The 16,667-nt window shown below is 47.6% G+C and overlaps 4 protein-coding genes across 4 annotated transcripts in view; 2 read left to right on the top strand and 2 right to left on the bottom strand.

Moving 5' to 3' along the window:
• Window positions 1-1,682, bottom strand: part of LOC144483050 (uncharacterized) — a 45,114-nt gene extending 43,432 nt beyond the window's left edge. Inside the window, exon 1 of the mRNA XM_078201892.1 lies at window positions 1,567-1,682. The gene's annotated coding sequence lies outside the window, so the exon portion shown is untranslated. The remainder of the gene's footprint in view (window positions 1-1,566) is intronic.
• LOC144483028 (dehydrogenase/reductase SDR family member 1-like) overlaps window positions 1-16,667 on the top strand; it is a 340,453-nt gene that overhangs the window by 237,520 nt on the left and 86,266 nt on the right. The window lies entirely within an intron of this gene.
• The window catches only part of LOC144482993 (uncharacterized), a 110,476-nt gene that overhangs the window by 92,988 nt on the left and 821 nt on the right, over window positions 1-16,667 (top strand). The window contains exon 9 of the mRNA XM_078201818.1: window positions 5,764-6,427. Coding sequence (XP_078057944.1) covers window positions 5,764-6,427 — 664 coding nt within the window. The remainder of the gene's footprint in view (window positions 1-5,763; window positions 6,428-16,667) is intronic.
• LOC144483026 (uncharacterized) overlaps window positions 1-16,667 on the bottom strand; it is a 128,984-nt gene that overhangs the window by 3,192 nt on the left and 109,125 nt on the right. The window lies entirely within an intron of this gene.

The following is a 16,667-nucleotide window of genomic DNA, read 5'->3' on the forward strand; positions in this document are numbered from 1 at the left end:
GGAATGGGTGAAGCTGTGACGTCACAATGGAATGGGTGAGAGTGACGTCACAATGGAATGGGTGAGAGTGTGACATCACAATGGAATGGGTGAGAGTGTGATGTCACAATGGAATAGGTGAGAGTGTGACGTCACAATGGAATGGGTGAGAGTGTGACGTCACAATGGAATGGGTGAGAGTGTGACGTCACAATGGAATGGGTGAGAGTGTGACGTCACAATGGAATGGGTGAGAGTGTGACGTCACAATGGAATGGGTGAGAGTGCGACATCACAATGGAATGGGTGAGGGTTCCAGATGAGCTGAGACTGGGCTGGAGTCGGGCGATGGCACTGACATGTGGCCCGGTGGCACAGTGGTTAGTGCAGCTGCCTAACAGCACCAAGGACCCGGGTTCAATTCCAGCCTCGGGTCGCTGTCTGTGCAGAGTTTCTACATTCTCCCCGTGTCTGTGTGGGTTTCCTCCGGGTGTTCCGGTTTTCCTTCCACAGTCCAAAGATGTGCCGGTTAGACGGATTGGCCATGATAAATTGCCACTTGGTATCAGGGGGATTAACAGGTAAATATGTGGATAGGGCCTGGATGGGATTGTTGTCGGTGCAGGCTCGATGGGCTGAATGGCCTCCTTCTCCACTGTATTTTATTATTCATTATTATTAATTACTATTAATGCTTCTATGAATGAAAGTGGTCTTGATGATGATGTGGACATGTGGCTGGAAGCTCATCTTGGGATGAACTATTTCACCCTGGTTGTGAACAGCCTGGTTCAGCCTCAGACAGTTGCCAGGAAGAGAGATAAAGTTGTTGGCGAGGGAGTGGAGTTTGTAGTGGGGACTGAACACAATGGGTTCAGTCTTCCCAGTATTTATATGAAATAAATTTCTGTTCTTTCAGTACTGGATGTTAGACAAGTCAGGATGGTGTGTGAGTTGGAGTGGAACTTGGAGCTGATGGTGTTCACAGGGTTTGGAAATTCTGTCAAAGTTCCTGTTGAGTTGTAGATGTATAAAATCTCTCTCCTCACCTCCGGCCTCTCCTACTTGTCTCTGTTTCCACTCAGAGTGTGGAGATGCCGGCGTTGGACTGGGGTAAGCACAGTAAGAAGTCTCACAACACCAGTTTAAAATCCAACAGGTTAATTTGTTAGCATAAGCCACTAGCTTTCGGAGCGCTGCCCCTTCATCAGGTGAGTGGGAGTTCTGTTCACAAACAGGGCATATAAAGACACAAACTCAATTTACAAGATAATGGTTGGAATGCAAGTCTTTACAGGTAATCAAGTCTTAAAGGTACAGACAATGTGAGTGGAGAGAGGGTTAAGCACAGGTTAAAGAGATGTGTATTGTCTCCAGCCAGGACAGTTAGTGAGATTTTGCAAGCCCAGGCAAGTGGTGGGGGTTACATGAACTCAAGATCCCGGTTGAGGCCGTCCTCATGTGTGATTGACAGATCCATGCTCACTGCTTCTTGCCCTGGATGCAGAGAGCTGAAAATGTCCATGCCGGCTGCCAGACAGATAAATGTCTACATTACTGGAGTAGAAATGTGTGGAATATACAGACTGGATTCACTTCCTTTCCCTTCAGTTGCTGCAAGTCCCCAATTTCCCCCAGAATGAGAAAAGAAATGGAAAGGGGGAAACATTGATTTCCTCCCAGATGTTGTCCAGAGGAGGAAGTTTCACTCTGAAGCTCATTGGTCAACTTCCACATTGTGATGTCACAATGGAGCCCTGCCTGAATCAGCCAATAGGACTCACTGCGCTCCGCGGTGACGTCTCCGGGTTCCAGTGAGCAGGCCCGGCTCGCGGACCTGGGAGCCCCGCCCCCACCCATTGTTCCCCTCCCCCTACACCTCCTCGAGCCAAGGTTTCCAGGCAACTGGCTGACGGCTCCGGACAGAGTGAGAAGCCGCTCGGTGAGCTCCCCCTCCCCCCGGCCCAGGACTGCACATGTCTAAGGGAGGGGGAAGCTGCGCATGTGCGGGGGAGAGCCCACCCTCTGATCTTCATACTGAGGTGTTGACCAATGGGAAGAGTTGGAGGACCAGAAGGACTCTGGTCTTCCAGCCACTCAGAGCGCGGGCTTTGTGTGAATGAAGATTGATCTTCAGACAGACTCAAACCTCCTCCTGTCTCCACATCTGAGGTCCCGGCTGACCTGCGGAGGATGTGAGAATGCCAGGCGGTGTACTCCGCCGCGTCCTCCGCCAGGATCAACTGGGCTAAGTGCTCCGGACTCGTCGGTCCTTGGGAGACGGAGCTCGGGTTTTTCACCTGGAGCAGGACCAACCTCCTCTACTTGGGGACCCATCTCTGCCCAGCCAAGGAATCCTGGCCGGCGAACTGGCGGGAGCTGGAGGCCAAAGTCTCCGCCCGCCTGAGTCGCTGGACAGAACTGCTCCGAGTGCTGTCCTACGGGGCGCGAATTCGCGTCATAAACCAGCTGCTCGCCTCCATGCTGTGGTACCGGCTGGTCCCTTTGACCCCTCCCCCTGGCTTTGTCGCCGATATCCAGAGAACCCTCCTGCGGTTCTTCTGGGGCAATCGACTGCACTGGGTCCCTGCTGCGGTCCTGCATCTCCCGCATGAGGAGGGCGGACAAGGTCTGGTGTGCCTCCGCACTCAGATAGCGACCTTCCGCCTCCAGGCCCTGCAGAGGTACCTTTACGTTGAGCCCCCTCCACAGTGGTGTGCCATGGCGACGTATTTCTTCCGCCAGTGGCACGGCCTCAATTATGACGTGCAGCTCCTGCATATCGAACTGGGGCGTGTTTCGACCTCCCTGCAGGAGTTGCCCGTCTTTTACCAGGACCTCCTCACTGTCTGGAACAAGGTCGCCTCGCGACGCAGCTCTCCCCCGTCAGGAGTAGCGGCTCTCATGCGAGAGCCGCTGCTCAGGAATCCGCTCCTCCAGCCGTATGACTTCAGGTGGCTGGCGGAGAGGGGGGCTGTGGACGCCGGGGTGACCAGAATCGGGGACGTGCTCGATGGCGGAGGGGCGGGCTGGATGAGTCCCCGCGTGCTGGCTGAGCGCGCGGGGACGTCCGTCCGGCGCGCAGCCAAAGCCATCCTAGACCTTAGGACGGTCGTGCTCGGCCCCGAAACTGCACACAAACTGGAGACGGCGCAGGCGTGCGGTGGGATCCCGCCCGAGCGTTCCCCTGTTCGGGCGGAATTCCACATTGGCCCAAAGCCTCAGCCCCCTCCCCTGGGTGAGGTGCCCCACAGCCTGAGCCGCCTCGCGGAAATGTCCTCCGTGCCTTTTTCTACCGCGCGGAGGCGTTTCCTGTGCGGGCTGCTGCTGCACACCTTCCATCTCTGCCTCCTTGCCTGTCGCCCGGATACACCTTGGCGGGCCTTGTTACCGCCGGGCGGCGGAGGTCCCCGCTGGAGGTCCCTCTACGGAGGGATCTCCCCCAATTACGTCGGGGACCTGGGGTGGAGGGTGATGCATGCAGCAGTTCCGCACAACCGTAGGATTCACTGGTTCACGGGCTCCGAAGACTGCCCTTTCTGCGGCCTTGTGGAGTCCGTGGACCATGTCTATGTTGTGTGTCTTAGGCTGCACTCCCTTTATGTTTTCCTAAAGAACCTTTTATTAATGTTTTGTTTGCACTTCAGTCCCACGCTCCTGATCTACGGACACCCGATGCGGAGAGGGGATGGTCGGGATGGCGACCTCCTCGTGAACCTGCTCCTGGGCCTGGCGAAACGTGCCATTTACCGGTCCAGGCAGCGGGCGATCGAGGGGGCCGTCCATCCTGACTGTCTTCCCCTCTACCGCGGCTACGTTCGCAGCCGCGTGTCCCTGGAGAGGGAGCATGCAGTGTCCACGGGCGCGGTTGACGCCTTCCGGGCCCGCTGGGCACCGCAGGGGTTGGGGTGCATTATTGACCCTAATAATCACATTTTAATTTGATGTTTTTAAGTTTCCTTTGTACTTTGATTTCTGTTCGGGCTGTTCCCCCTCCTTTTTGGGGAGCTGCCCCTTTTACTTTGTCCTGACTTAACCTGAGTTTGTTTATTTGGTTTGACCTAAAAAGAGGGCAACATCTGTGAGTAAATCCAGAGGTGTTCTGTCAGTATATTAAGAGCAGGAGGGATCGCTTCTCGGCCTTTTGGCGAAGATCAAGTGTAGTATTGACATGCTGTGCTTGGTTGAAGTCATTTGGTTACATTTTAGCTTCAATTGAAGCAATTTTTAAAAGCGGCATCTCGGAATGCACAATGAATAGTCAGATCCTCGGAGGTACAGAGGATCAGCGGGACCTTGGTGCGTATGTTCATAGATCTCTGAAGACAGTAGGACAGCTACATAAGGTGGTTCAGAAGGCACATGGGATACTTGCCTTTATTAACCGAGGCATTGACTGTAAGGGCAGGGAGGTTATGATGGAGCTGTATAAAACACTGGATAGGCCACAGCTGGAGTACTGTGTGCAGTTCTGGTCGCCACACTATAGGAAGGATGTAATTGCACTGGAGAAGGTGAAGAGGAAATTCCCCAGGGTGTTGCCTGGGCTGGAGTGTTTCAGCTATCAAGAGAAACTGGATAGGCTGGCGTTGTTTTTCTTGGAGCAGAGAAGGGTGAGGGGGACCTTATTGAGGTGTATAAAATTCTGAGGGGCACAGATGGAGGGGGACAGGAAGGAACTTTTCTCTTTAGTAGAGGGGGCAATAACCAAAGGCATGGATTTAAGTTCAGGGGCAGTAGGTTTATAGGAGATGTGAGGAAAAACCTTTTCACTCAGACGGTGGTGGGAATCTGGAACTCACTGCATGAAACATTTAAGAAGTATTTAGATGAGCTCTTGAAATGTCATAGCATACAAGGTTACGCACCAAGAGTGGAAAATGGGATGAGAATAGAAAGGTGTTTGATGGTCGGCGCAAACACGATAGGCTGAAGGGCCTCTTTCCGTGCTGTCAAACTCTATGACCGCCCTCACAGGCAGCAAGTTCAAGACTATCATCAATCACAACCCCCTGTATCTTCACTAACTGAAACAATCCATTTAAAACATTCTTAGTCGAGGAATATAGTCATATTTCTGTTCGGCCGGAAGCCTGCATGGAGATTTTCAGCTCTCTGTGTCCAGGACAGGAAGCAGTGAGCATGGATCTGTCAATCAGCCTCAATCAGCACCTTCAGGAGAATTGGGAGGGTGAATATTAGATACAGCAGAGTGAGAATGGAGGGAGAGTGTGTGGGATGGATATTTACACCTTTTGGGGAATGAGAGAGGAAAGAAACTAGAATTGTCTGTTCTGAATTTCGATCCTGTACTGACTGTGATGACTTTTTCAAACTCGTTTTACAGGATATCAGAAGGTGAGGATTTACAGACAAAAACTCAAAACAAACATCACATCAGCATTCAATTTATCGGGACCTGAATATCACTGACCTTTGATTCTAGAAGGTGAAATGTTTCTCTCTTCTTTCTGCTTCAGACGATTCTCAACATCAATGTGACTGGAAAAGCACCGAGACACACACACACCCGAGTGAGAGTGTTCCAGTGAACTGAGTGTGGAAAGAGCTTTCACCAGTTACACAGCCTGAAAATACATCGCAGCATTCACAGCGGGGAGAGACTGTACCCGTGTTCTGTGTGAGATTTAACTGATTGTTTAACCTGGAGAGTCACAAGGACACCCGCACCATGGAGAAACCGTGGAAATGTGGGGAATGTGGGAAGGGATACAATGCCCCATCAGAGCTGGAAACTCACCGACGCAGTCACACTGGAGAGAGACCGTTCAGCTGCTCTGTGTGTGGGAAGGGATTCACTCAGTCATCCAGCCTGCAGAGACACCAGCGAGTTCACACCGGGGAGAGACCGTTCACCTGCTCTCAGTGTGGGAAGGGATTCACTCCCATTTCCCACCTGCTGAGTCACAAAGTCACTCACACCAATGAGAGACCCTTTAAATGTACTGACTGTGGGAGTGGGTTTAAAAGTTCTCGAGAACTGGTGTCCCACCAACGCACTCACACTGAGGAGAGACCGTTCAGCTGCTCTCACTGCTCAAAGAAGTTTAGAACGTCATTCCACCTGCGGAAACACCAGCGAGTTCATACTGGGGAGAGGCCATTCACCTGCTCTGTGTGTGGGAACGGGTTCACTCAGTTATCCATCCTGCTGAGACACAATCTCATTCACAGCAATGAGAGACCCTTTAAATGTTCTGACTGTGGGAGCGGATTCAAAAGCTCAGTGGATCTGGTGTCCCACCAGCGCATTCACACTGAGGAGAGACCGTTCAGCTGCTCTCACTGCACAATGAGATTTAAATGGTCATCTGCACTGCAGATACACCAGCGAGTTCACACTGGGGAGAGGCCGTTCGCCTGCTCTGTGTGTGGGAAGGGATTGACTCGGTTATCCAACCTGCAGAAACACCAACAGATTCACAAATGATTATCGAGTTGGTTTCTGCTGTTAGTCACATCCAGGACTGAACCATGTTCATTCTGACAGTTGGTGAAGTGGAAGGTTGAAGGGTTTTCTTTCTGTTGGACTGGCTGGTTTCATCCCTCTGCTTCCAATGAGCTGATGCTCTTTGAGCCTGGGAGAGCACATTTCCAATGAAATAAGAACAAAGAAAATTACAGCACAAGAACAGGCCCTCCAAGCCTGCACTGATCATGCTGCCTGACTTAACTAAAACCCCCTACCCTTCCAGGGACCATATTACCCTATTCCCACCCTATTCATGTATTTGTCCAGATGCCCCTTAAAAGTCACTACCGTATTCGCTTCCACTACCACCCCCGGCAGCGAGTTGCAGGCACCCACCACCTTCAAGAACAAAGAACAATGCAGCACAGGAACAGGCCCTTCGGCCCTCCAAGCCCGTGCTGCTCCCTGGTCCAAACTAGACCATTCTTTTGTATCCCTCCATTCCCACTCCGTTCATATGGCTGTCTAGATAAGCCTTAAACGTTCCCAGTGTGTCCGCCTCCACCACCTTGCCTGGCAGCGCATTCCAGGCCCCCACCACCCTCTGTGTAAAATATGTCCTTCTGATATCTGTGTTAAACCTCCCCCCCTTCACCTTGAACCTATGACCCCTCGTGAACGTCACCACCGACCTGGGGAAAAGCTTCCCACCGTTCACCCTATCTATGCCTTTCATAATTTTATACACCTCTATTAAGTCTCCCCTCATCCTCCGTCTTTCCAGGGAGAACAACCCCAGTTTACCCAATCTCTCCTCATAACTAAGCCTCTCCATACCAGGCAACATCCTGGTAAACCTCCTCTGTACTCTCTCCAAAGCCTCCACGTCCTTCTGGTAGTGTGGCGACCAAAACTGGACGCAGTATTCCAAATGCGGCCGAACCAACGTTCTATACATCTGCAACATCAGACCCCAACTTTTATACTCTATGCCCCGTCCTATAAAGGCAAGCATGCCATATGCCTTCTTCACCACCTTCTCCACCTGTGACGTCACCTTCAAGGATCTGTGGACATGCACACCCAGGTCCCTCTGCGTATCTACACCCTTTATGGTTCTGCCATTTATCGTATAGCTCCTCCCTACATTATTTCTACCAAAATGCATCACTTCGCATTTATCAGGATTGAACTCCATCTGCCATTTCTTTGCCCAAATCTCCAGCCTATCTATATCCTTCTGTAGCTTCTGACAATGCTCCTCACTATCTGCAAGTCCTGCCAATTTTGTGTCGTCCGTAAAGTTACTGATCACCCCAATTACACCTTCTTCCAGATCGTTTATATAAATCACAAACAGCAGAGGTCCCAATACAGAGCCCTGCAGAACACCACTAGTCACAGGCCTCCAGCCGGACAAAGACCCTTCCACTTCCACCCTCTGTCTTCTGTGACCAAGCCAGTTCTCCACCCATCTAGCCATCTCCCCCTTTATCCCATGAGATCCTACCTTTTTCACCAGCCTACCATGAGGGACTTTGTCAAACGCTTTACTGAAGTCCATTCTAAAGTACACTCTGTGTAAAAAATCCGCCTTATACATCTCCTTTAAACCTTGCCCCTCACACCTTAAAGCTGTGACTCTTCCACCCTGGGAAAAAGCGTTTGACTATCCATTCTATCCATGCCCCTCATAATATTGTAGACTTCTATCAGGTCGCTCCTCAACCTCTGTTCCAGTGAGAACAAACCAAGTTTCTCCAACCTCCTCATAGCTAAACAAACAAATAAACAAAATGATCCACAAAAATTGATGAAAGACATTTATTTTATCCTGGATAATAAATAGTGTTTTTCCTCCACTGCAAGTAGATCTAAAATAAATACAGAAAGAACTGGAAAAACACAGGTCTGGCAGCATCTGTGGAGAGGGAAACTGAGTTAATGTTTCACGTCCAATGTAACTCTACTTCAGAACTAGAGGGAGAAATGTGATGGGTTTGATGCTGATGAGAAAGGGGGAGGGTCAGGTCGAACAAAAGGGAAAGTCAGGGATTGGTTAGAGGGCGACGAGATTAAATGTCAAAAATGTCCTGGAACAAAAGGCAAAGGGAGAGGTAATGGTTGTCGTGAAGAAAGAAAGCAGTTTTGTCACTAGATTAATTGTATCCTCAATTACTTGCCCCATTTTCTGTCATTATCAGGAATACAATAGAATAATTTCACACCATCTCTTTATCTGATTCTATACAATCCCTGTACAAATGTTGAGGCTAATCAGAGCTGGAAGGTCTCTCTCGCCAGTACATTTATCTTCACTGCACATTCTTTACATACACAGCAATTAAACTTTTACATTTGACTGCAAATAAAACTCAATCTTTCATTATAACTACTGATTCATTATTGATTCATTAACATTAACTCAATTATGGCTCACTACTTATTCACCCATCTGTTACTGACTGGTAGCTAATTGTTAGAGTAATCTTTAATTAATATATTTGGTTAATACAAGATACAATGGTTCAAAAATATACTTTGTGAAAGACACAAAGCTTTCTTACTAATCTTGATCAGGTTGAACAATCAGCCTCTTTCTTGAGCCAGACTTTAGCAGAATATAATGTCTTCTAGCTTATCAAAATGATTGAAGAATTCCTTAATTGCTTGCTCAGCCGTGTCTGGAGGCTTTTAGCTTTATGATATAAAGTTCTCATCACATGTTAGAGTTGAACATGGCTTCCTTGACCTAGTTATATTTAACTGTTAATACAGATGAAAGTGATCATTTTCATTTCTGAGGCACCCCTACAGTTTCCCACATCACCAACAGTGACTACACTTCAAAATAACTTGACCGTAAAACACTTTCCAAGATCTTGTGGTCATGCAAGAAGCTGCAGAAATGTAATTTCCTTGTTAGGAATAGTCCCCAACTTGGATACATCACACTCAGTCCGCTCATGGAGATCATGGAGCAAAAAACAAGGATTGTAAGAAAAGGGAGAACCAGCCGTGGATAACGAAGGAAATAAAGGAGAGTATTAAAATAAAAACAGCTGCGTACAGAGTGGCCAAAAATAGTGGAGAAACAAGTGATTGGGAAAAATTTAAGAAACAACAAAGAGAGACTAAGAAAGCGATAAAGAAAGGAAGGATAGACTATGAAGCTAGGCTAGCAATTAATATAAAAAATGATAGTAAAAGTTTTTATAAATATATAAAAAGGAATAGAGTGGCTAGAGTGAATGTTGGACCCTTGGAGGACGAGAGGGGGGAGTTAATAGTGGGAAATGAGGATATGGCTGAGTCTTTAAATAAGTTTTTTGTGTCGGTCTTCACGGTGGAGGACACAAATAGTTTGCCAAATATTAACGATAGAGGGTTGGCAGCAGGAGAAATACTTAATACAATTAATGTTACCAGAGAGGCAGTGCTGGGTAGACTAATGGGACTGAAGGTGGACAAGTCCCCGGGTCCGGATGGAATGCATCCCAGGGTATTGAAAGAAATGTCAGAGGTAATAGTGGATGCGTTAGTGATTATTTATCAAAACTCGTTGCATTCTGGGGTAGTGCCGGTTGATTGGAAAACGGCTAATGTTACGCCGCTGTTTAAAAAAGGAAGGAGACAAAAGGCGGGTAACTATAGGCCGGTCAGCTTAACGTCTGTAGTAGGGAAAATGCTGGAATCCATTATTAAAGAGGAGATAGCAGGGCATCTGGATAGAAATGGTTCGATCAATCAGACGCAGCATGGATTCATGAGGGGAAAGTCGTGCTTGACGAACATGTTGGATTTTTATGAAGATGTGACTAGGGCGGTTGATGGAGGAGAACCGGTGGATGCGGTGTTTTTGGATTTCCAAAAGGCGTTTGATAAGGTGCCCCATAAAAGGCTGCTGAAGAAGATTAGGGCACACGGAGTTGGGGGTAGTGTGTTAAAGTGGATTGGGGACTGGCTATCTGACAGGAAGCAAAGAGTCGGAATAAATGGGTGTTTTTCCGGTTGGAGGAAGGTAACTAGTGGCGTGCCGCAGGGATCGGTACTCGGGCCGCAACTGTTTACCATTTATATAGATGATCTGGAGGAGGGGACGGAGTGTAGGGTAACGAAGTTTGCAGATGACACAAAGATAAGTGGAAAAGTGAATTGTGTGGAGGACGGAGAAGATCTGCAGAGAGATTTGGACAGGCTGAGTGAGTGGGCGAGGATATGGCAAATGGAGTATAACGTTGAGAAATGCGAGGTTATACACTTTGGAGGAAATAATAACAAATGGGATTACTATCTCAATGGAAACAAATTAAAACATGCTACCGTGCAAAGGGACCTGGGGGTCCTTGTGCATGAGACGCAAAAGCCCAGTCTGCAGGTACAACAGGTGATCAAGAAGGCAAATGGGATGTTGGCCTATATTGCGAGGGGGATAGAATATAACAGCAGGGATGTCTTGATGCACCTGTACAGGGCATTGGTGAGGCCGCAGCTGGAATACTGTGTGCAGTATTGGTCCCCTTATATGAGGAAGGATATATTGGCATTGGAGGGAGTGCAGAGAAGGTTCACCAGGTTGATACCGGAGATGAGGGGTTTGGATTATGAGGAGAGGCTGAGGAGATTGGGTTTGTACTCGTTGGAGTTTAGAAGGATGAGGGGGGATCTTATGGAGACTTATAAGATAATGCGGGGGCTGGATAGGGTGGAGGCGGAGAGATTCTTTCCACTTAGTAAGGAAGTTAAAACTAGAGGACACAGCCTCAAAATAAAGGGGGGTCGGTTTAAGACAGAGTTGAGGAGGAACTTCTTCTCCCAGAGGGTGGTGAATCTCTGGAATTCTCTGCCCACTGAGGTGGTGGAGGCTACCTCGCTGAATATGTTTAAAGCGCGGATGGATGGATTCCTGATCGGTAAGGGAATTAAGGGTTATGGGGATCAGGCGGGTAAGTGGTACTGATCCACGTCAGATCAGCCATGATCTTATTGAATGGCGGGGCAGGCTCGAGGGGCTAGATGGCCTACTCCTGCTCCTATTTCTTATGTTCATTAATAAAGACTGAGTCTTAATTTTGAGTAACAACTGTCACTCCATTTCCAAATCCTCTGTGAAAATCCAAACACAATATATCGTGAAATTGTTTGGTTTAAAACAGAATGAGTTGTTGTGATTTGGAATTCACTGTCTGAAAATGGTGCAGGAAGAAAATTAAACTGGATCTTTCAAAAGGGAACTGGACAGATTCGAAATGAAATATGGGATTAATGGAAGATCTTGTTCAAAGGGATATCATGGGTACAATGGCTGGAATGGCCTCCTTCTCTGTTCTCAGATTCATTTGCATTTGATGAAAGTGGTAAATATCTGGAACCCACTTCCGGCAAGGGGGAGAAGCAGAGATGATGGAATCTTTCCAAAAGGAAATTGGATGGGCAATTGAGGGAAATAAACCGACAGGGGTACGGGGATCGACGGGGCAATGGTTTGATTCACAGGGAACCAGCATGGACTTAATGGGGCGGATGGCCGCATTCGTGACCCTAATTCCTGACTGATCTAAAGAGAGTACAACCTGATGTGTAACCATAAAGCAAATGAAGACAACAGCAAAGGCTGATGGTTAGAAGAGCTAACTCTGTATCAGGCTGAGTACTGTGGGAGGATCAGGCTGAAGGAACTCTGCACTGAGGAATGGACACAGGAGATCATTGATTGGGGGCAGTCGCTCTGCCTCGAACAGACATTGAGTGAACATAGACCCTTGTGTGTTGTGCTCCTGAGAGAAATGCCACCCCCTGAGAGAGGCATGACTCCCTCAGCCTTTGTGACTAAAAGATAGTGATCAATGAGACCATAAGATATCAGAGCAGAATTAGGCCATTTGGCCCATCGAGTCTGCTTTGCCATTCAATCATGGCTGATATGATTCTCATCCCCATTCTCCTGCCTTCTCCCCATAACCTTTGTTCCCCTTATTGATCAAGAACCTATCCATCTCTGTCTTAAAGACACTTAATGACCTGGCCTCCACAGCCCTCTGTGGCAATGAGTTTCACATTTGCCACCCTCCTCTCAAGAAATTCCACCTCATCTCAGTTTTAAAGGAGTGTCCCTTCACTCTGAGGTTGTGACCTCGAGTTCTAGTCTGTCCCACTAGTGGAAACATCCTCTCCACGTCCATTCTATCTCGGTCTCTCAGTATTCTGTAAGTTTCAATTAGATCGCCCCATATCCTTCTGAACTCCATCGACTATAGACCCAGACTCCTCAACTGCTCCTCAAATGACAAACCCTTCATTCCTGGGATCATTCCTGTGAACCTCCTCTGGACCCCCTCCAAGGCCAGCACATCCTTCCTTAGGATGGGGCCCAAAACTGCTCACAATATTCCAAATGGGGTCTGACCAGAGCCTGAAACCGCCTCAGCAGTACACCCCTGCTCTTGTATTCTAGCCCTCCAGAAGTGAATGCTAGCATTGAATTTGCCTTCGTAACTGCCAACTGAACCTGCATGTTAACCTTAAGAGAGTCCAGAACCAGGACTCCCAAGTCCCTTTGTGCTTGAGATTTCCGAAGCCTTTCACCATTTGGAAAATAGTCTACGCCTCTATTCTTCTGACCAAAGTGCATAACCTCACACTTCCCCACATTATATTCCATCTGACACTTCTTTGCCCATTTGCCTAGTCTGTCCAAGTCATTCTGCAGCCTCCCGACTTCCTCAACACTACCAGTCCCTCTACATATCTTTGTATCATCCGCAAATTTAGAAAGGGTCAAGACCTTTTAGGTGTCCAGATCACCAACAATCTGTCCTGGTCCCCCCATGCTGACACTATAGTTAAGAAAGCTCACAAATGCCTCTACTTTCTCAGAAGACTGAGGAAATTTGGCATGTCAGCTATGACTCTCACCAATTTTTACAGATGCACCACAGAAAGCATTCTTTCTGGTTGTATCACAGCTTGATATGGCTCTTGCTCTGCCCAAGGTCACAAGGAACTACAAAAGGTCGTAGTGTAGCCCAATCCATCATGCAAACCAACCTCCCATCCATTGACTCCGTCTACACTTCCCGCTGCCTCAGCAAAGCAGCCAGCATAATTAAGGACCCCACGCACCCCAGACATTCTCTCTTCCACCTTCTTCCGTTGGGAAAATGATGCAAAAGCCTGAGGTCACGTACCAACCGACTCAAGAACAGCTTCTTTCCTGCTGCCATCAGACTTTTGAATGGACTTACCTTGCATTAAGTTGCTCTTTCTCTATACCCTAGCTATGACTGTAACACTACATTCTGCACTCTCTCATTTCTTTCTCTATGTACGGTATGCTTTGTGCTTAGCGCACAAGAAACAGTACTTTTCACTGTATGCTAATACATGTGACAATAATAAATCAAATCAAAACAAAATCAAATCAAATTAAATTTAGCAATTATGCCCTCATTCCATCTTCCAGATCATTAATGTGTAACAGTGCATGTTCTGTGAATATGTGACTGAAAGCACATCTCAGCCAGCGAGACCCCGAGCAGAAGAAGATAAAGGAGATTTGCCAGTGTTGACCTGCAGGAACAACCAAAGCACAAAGAAAGGTCCCCAAGTCAGGAACTCAGAAATATTGGAACAAAAGCCTATCGGCAGGGAGCCTGATCAATTTGCCTTTTTGGTTTGATTTGATTTACTATTGTCACATGTATTAACATACAGTGAAAAGTTTTGTTTCTTGTGCGCTAAACAGACAAAACATACCATTCATAGAGAAGGAAATGAGAGAGTGCAAAATGTAGTGTTACAGTCATAGCTTGGGTGTAGAGAAAGATCAACTTAATGCAAGGGAAGTCCATTCAAAAGTCTGACAGCAGCAGGGAAAAATCTGTTCTGTTGGTACGTGACCTCAGACTTTTGTATATTTTTCCCAACGGAAGAAAGTGGAAGAGAGAATGTCTGGGGTGCATGGGGTCCTTCATTATGCTGGCTGCTTTGCCGAGGCAGCGGGAAGTGTAGACAGAGTCAATGGATGGGAGGCTGGTTTGTGTGATGTATTGGGCTACATTCACGGCCTTTGGTAGTTCCTTGTGGTCTTGGGCAGAGCAGGAGCCAGACCAAGCTGTGATATGGAGCATCTGTAAAAGTTGGTGAGAGTCGCAGCTGACATGCCAAATTTCCTTAGTCTTCTGACAAAGTAGATGAGTTCCTTGCACTGGGTAGTATTTGAGTCCAAGCTGTGAGTTTTGTGTTTTTTAATCAGTATTTTAGCAAGTGCTGAGTAAAAAGGCAGTTTCAATGGTTTTTGAATGTTCGAAGACAATCGGCTTCCAGAAAGTTAAAGGAATAGTTCATTGGTGAACCCTTCAGCATGCAGGTCAGCGGGAGCACCCCCGCACATGCGCAGCTTCCCCTCTCCCTTGGACATGCGCAGTCCCGGGCCGGGGGAAGGGGAGATCACCGAGCGGCTTCTCGCTCTGTCCGGAGCCGTCAGCCGGTTGCCTGGAAACCTTGGCTCGAGGAGGTGCAGGGGGAGGGGAACAATGGGTGGGGGCGGGTCTCCCGTGTCCGCGCTGCGGAGATCCCACCCCCTGACCTTCATGCTGAGGGGTGACCAATGAGAAGAGTTGGAGGACCGGAAGGACTCTGGTCCTCCAGCCAATCAGAACGCGGGCTTTGTGTGAATGAAGATTGATCTTCAGACAGACTCAAACTTCCTCCTGTCTCAAACATCTGTGAGTAAAACACTTTCTTTTCTCCCCCTTTCCATTTCTTTTCTCATTCTGGGGGAAATTGGGGACTTGCAGTAACTGAAGATAAAGGAAGTGAATCCAGGGAGGCTGCAGACTCTGGAAAGGTTGGCCCAGGTTTCTCTCTCTCTCAAACCAGAAAATGATCCATTTCTGCCCACTGTTTGCTGTTAGCCAATTTTCTATCCACGCCAATATGTTATCCCCACAGCATGAATTTTTATTTGCTGCAATAATCTTTAATGTTTCACCTCATCAAATGTCTTCTGGAAATCTAAGTACAGCACATCCACTGATTCCATTTATCCAATTCCCGATGGGGAATTTTAGAAAATTAAACAACACATCAACGATCTCACTCTGTTAAGACCCGAGAATGGAGCCCAGCAGGACCCGAGGACTCATCAGCCCACAGCTCCAACAGTTTGCTGAGGACCACTTCCCTGGTAATTGTGCTTTTTCAGAGTTCATCCCACACTTCTGTTTTCTGATTTCCAGCTGTTTCTGAGTTTTAACTGTATCCTCTATTGTGAAGACCGAGGCAAAATACTTGTTCAATTAATTTCCCAGCTCCTTATTTTTCATTGTTAATTGCTAGACTCACTTTCTATAAGACTCTTAAGAAATGAAGTAGGGCAAGTGAATGAAGTGTCAGTCGGAGAGCACTTTGTGTCCAGTGACCAGAACACTATTAGTTTTAAAATAGCTCTGGAAAAAGATAGGAGTGATCCACAGGTTAAGGCCCTAAACTGGAGCAGGGCCAATGTTGTGGGCATTAGGCAGGATCTAGCAGATGTTGATTATGTGAGTCTGTTTGAAGAGAAAGGAATGACTGGCTAATGGGAGGCTTTTAAAAGTGTGATATCAAGAGTCCAGGAGAAGTATATTCCTGCTCAGATGAAGGGAAAGAATGGTAAACACACAGCCATGGAGCATTAAACTTGCCTCGCAGGGCCTCTCATATCAGCGCAAAGGCAGCTGCTTTGTGAGACTGCTGGCAGCACAGACAACTCCGAGATAAGAGTGCCCTGAGAAGAGAGATTCATTGTGAAGGCTCAGGGACGGTTGATAAGATGTAAGAATTCTATTATTTTAATGAACATTCTTTCCTCTCTCGTTCCCCAAAAGCTGTGAATCTCCATCCCACACACTCTCCCTCCATTCTCACTCTGCTGTATCTAATATTCACCCTCCCAATTCTCCTGAAGGTGCTGATTGAGGCTGATTGACAGATCCATGCTCACTGCTTCCTGTCCAGCAGTCAAAAATCCTAAGAATTCAGAGCTGCAGTTGGCCATTCAGCCCATCGAACTGCCTCAAACATTCATGGAGAATTGGCCGATCTACCTCAGCATCATTTCCCACACTATCCCCTAGATAGAGAGCGAATAGAGCCAACGTTTCGAGTCTGCAGAGAGGAAGGAATGTTCAATAGAAACTTGAATTGTGTGTTCTAAATTTCTATGCTGCACTGACACTGATGACTTCTGTAAACTCCTTTTACAGGGTATCGA

The sequence above is a fragment of the Mustelus asterias genome, unplaced genomic scaffold (assembly GCF_964213995.1).
Source record: "Mustelus asterias unplaced genomic scaffold, sMusAst1.hap1.1 HAP1_SCAFFOLD_44, whole genome shotgun sequence".
In the NCBI taxonomy this organism is placed as follows: domain Eukaryota; kingdom Metazoa; phylum Chordata; class Chondrichthyes; order Carcharhiniformes; family Triakidae; genus Mustelus; species Mustelus asterias.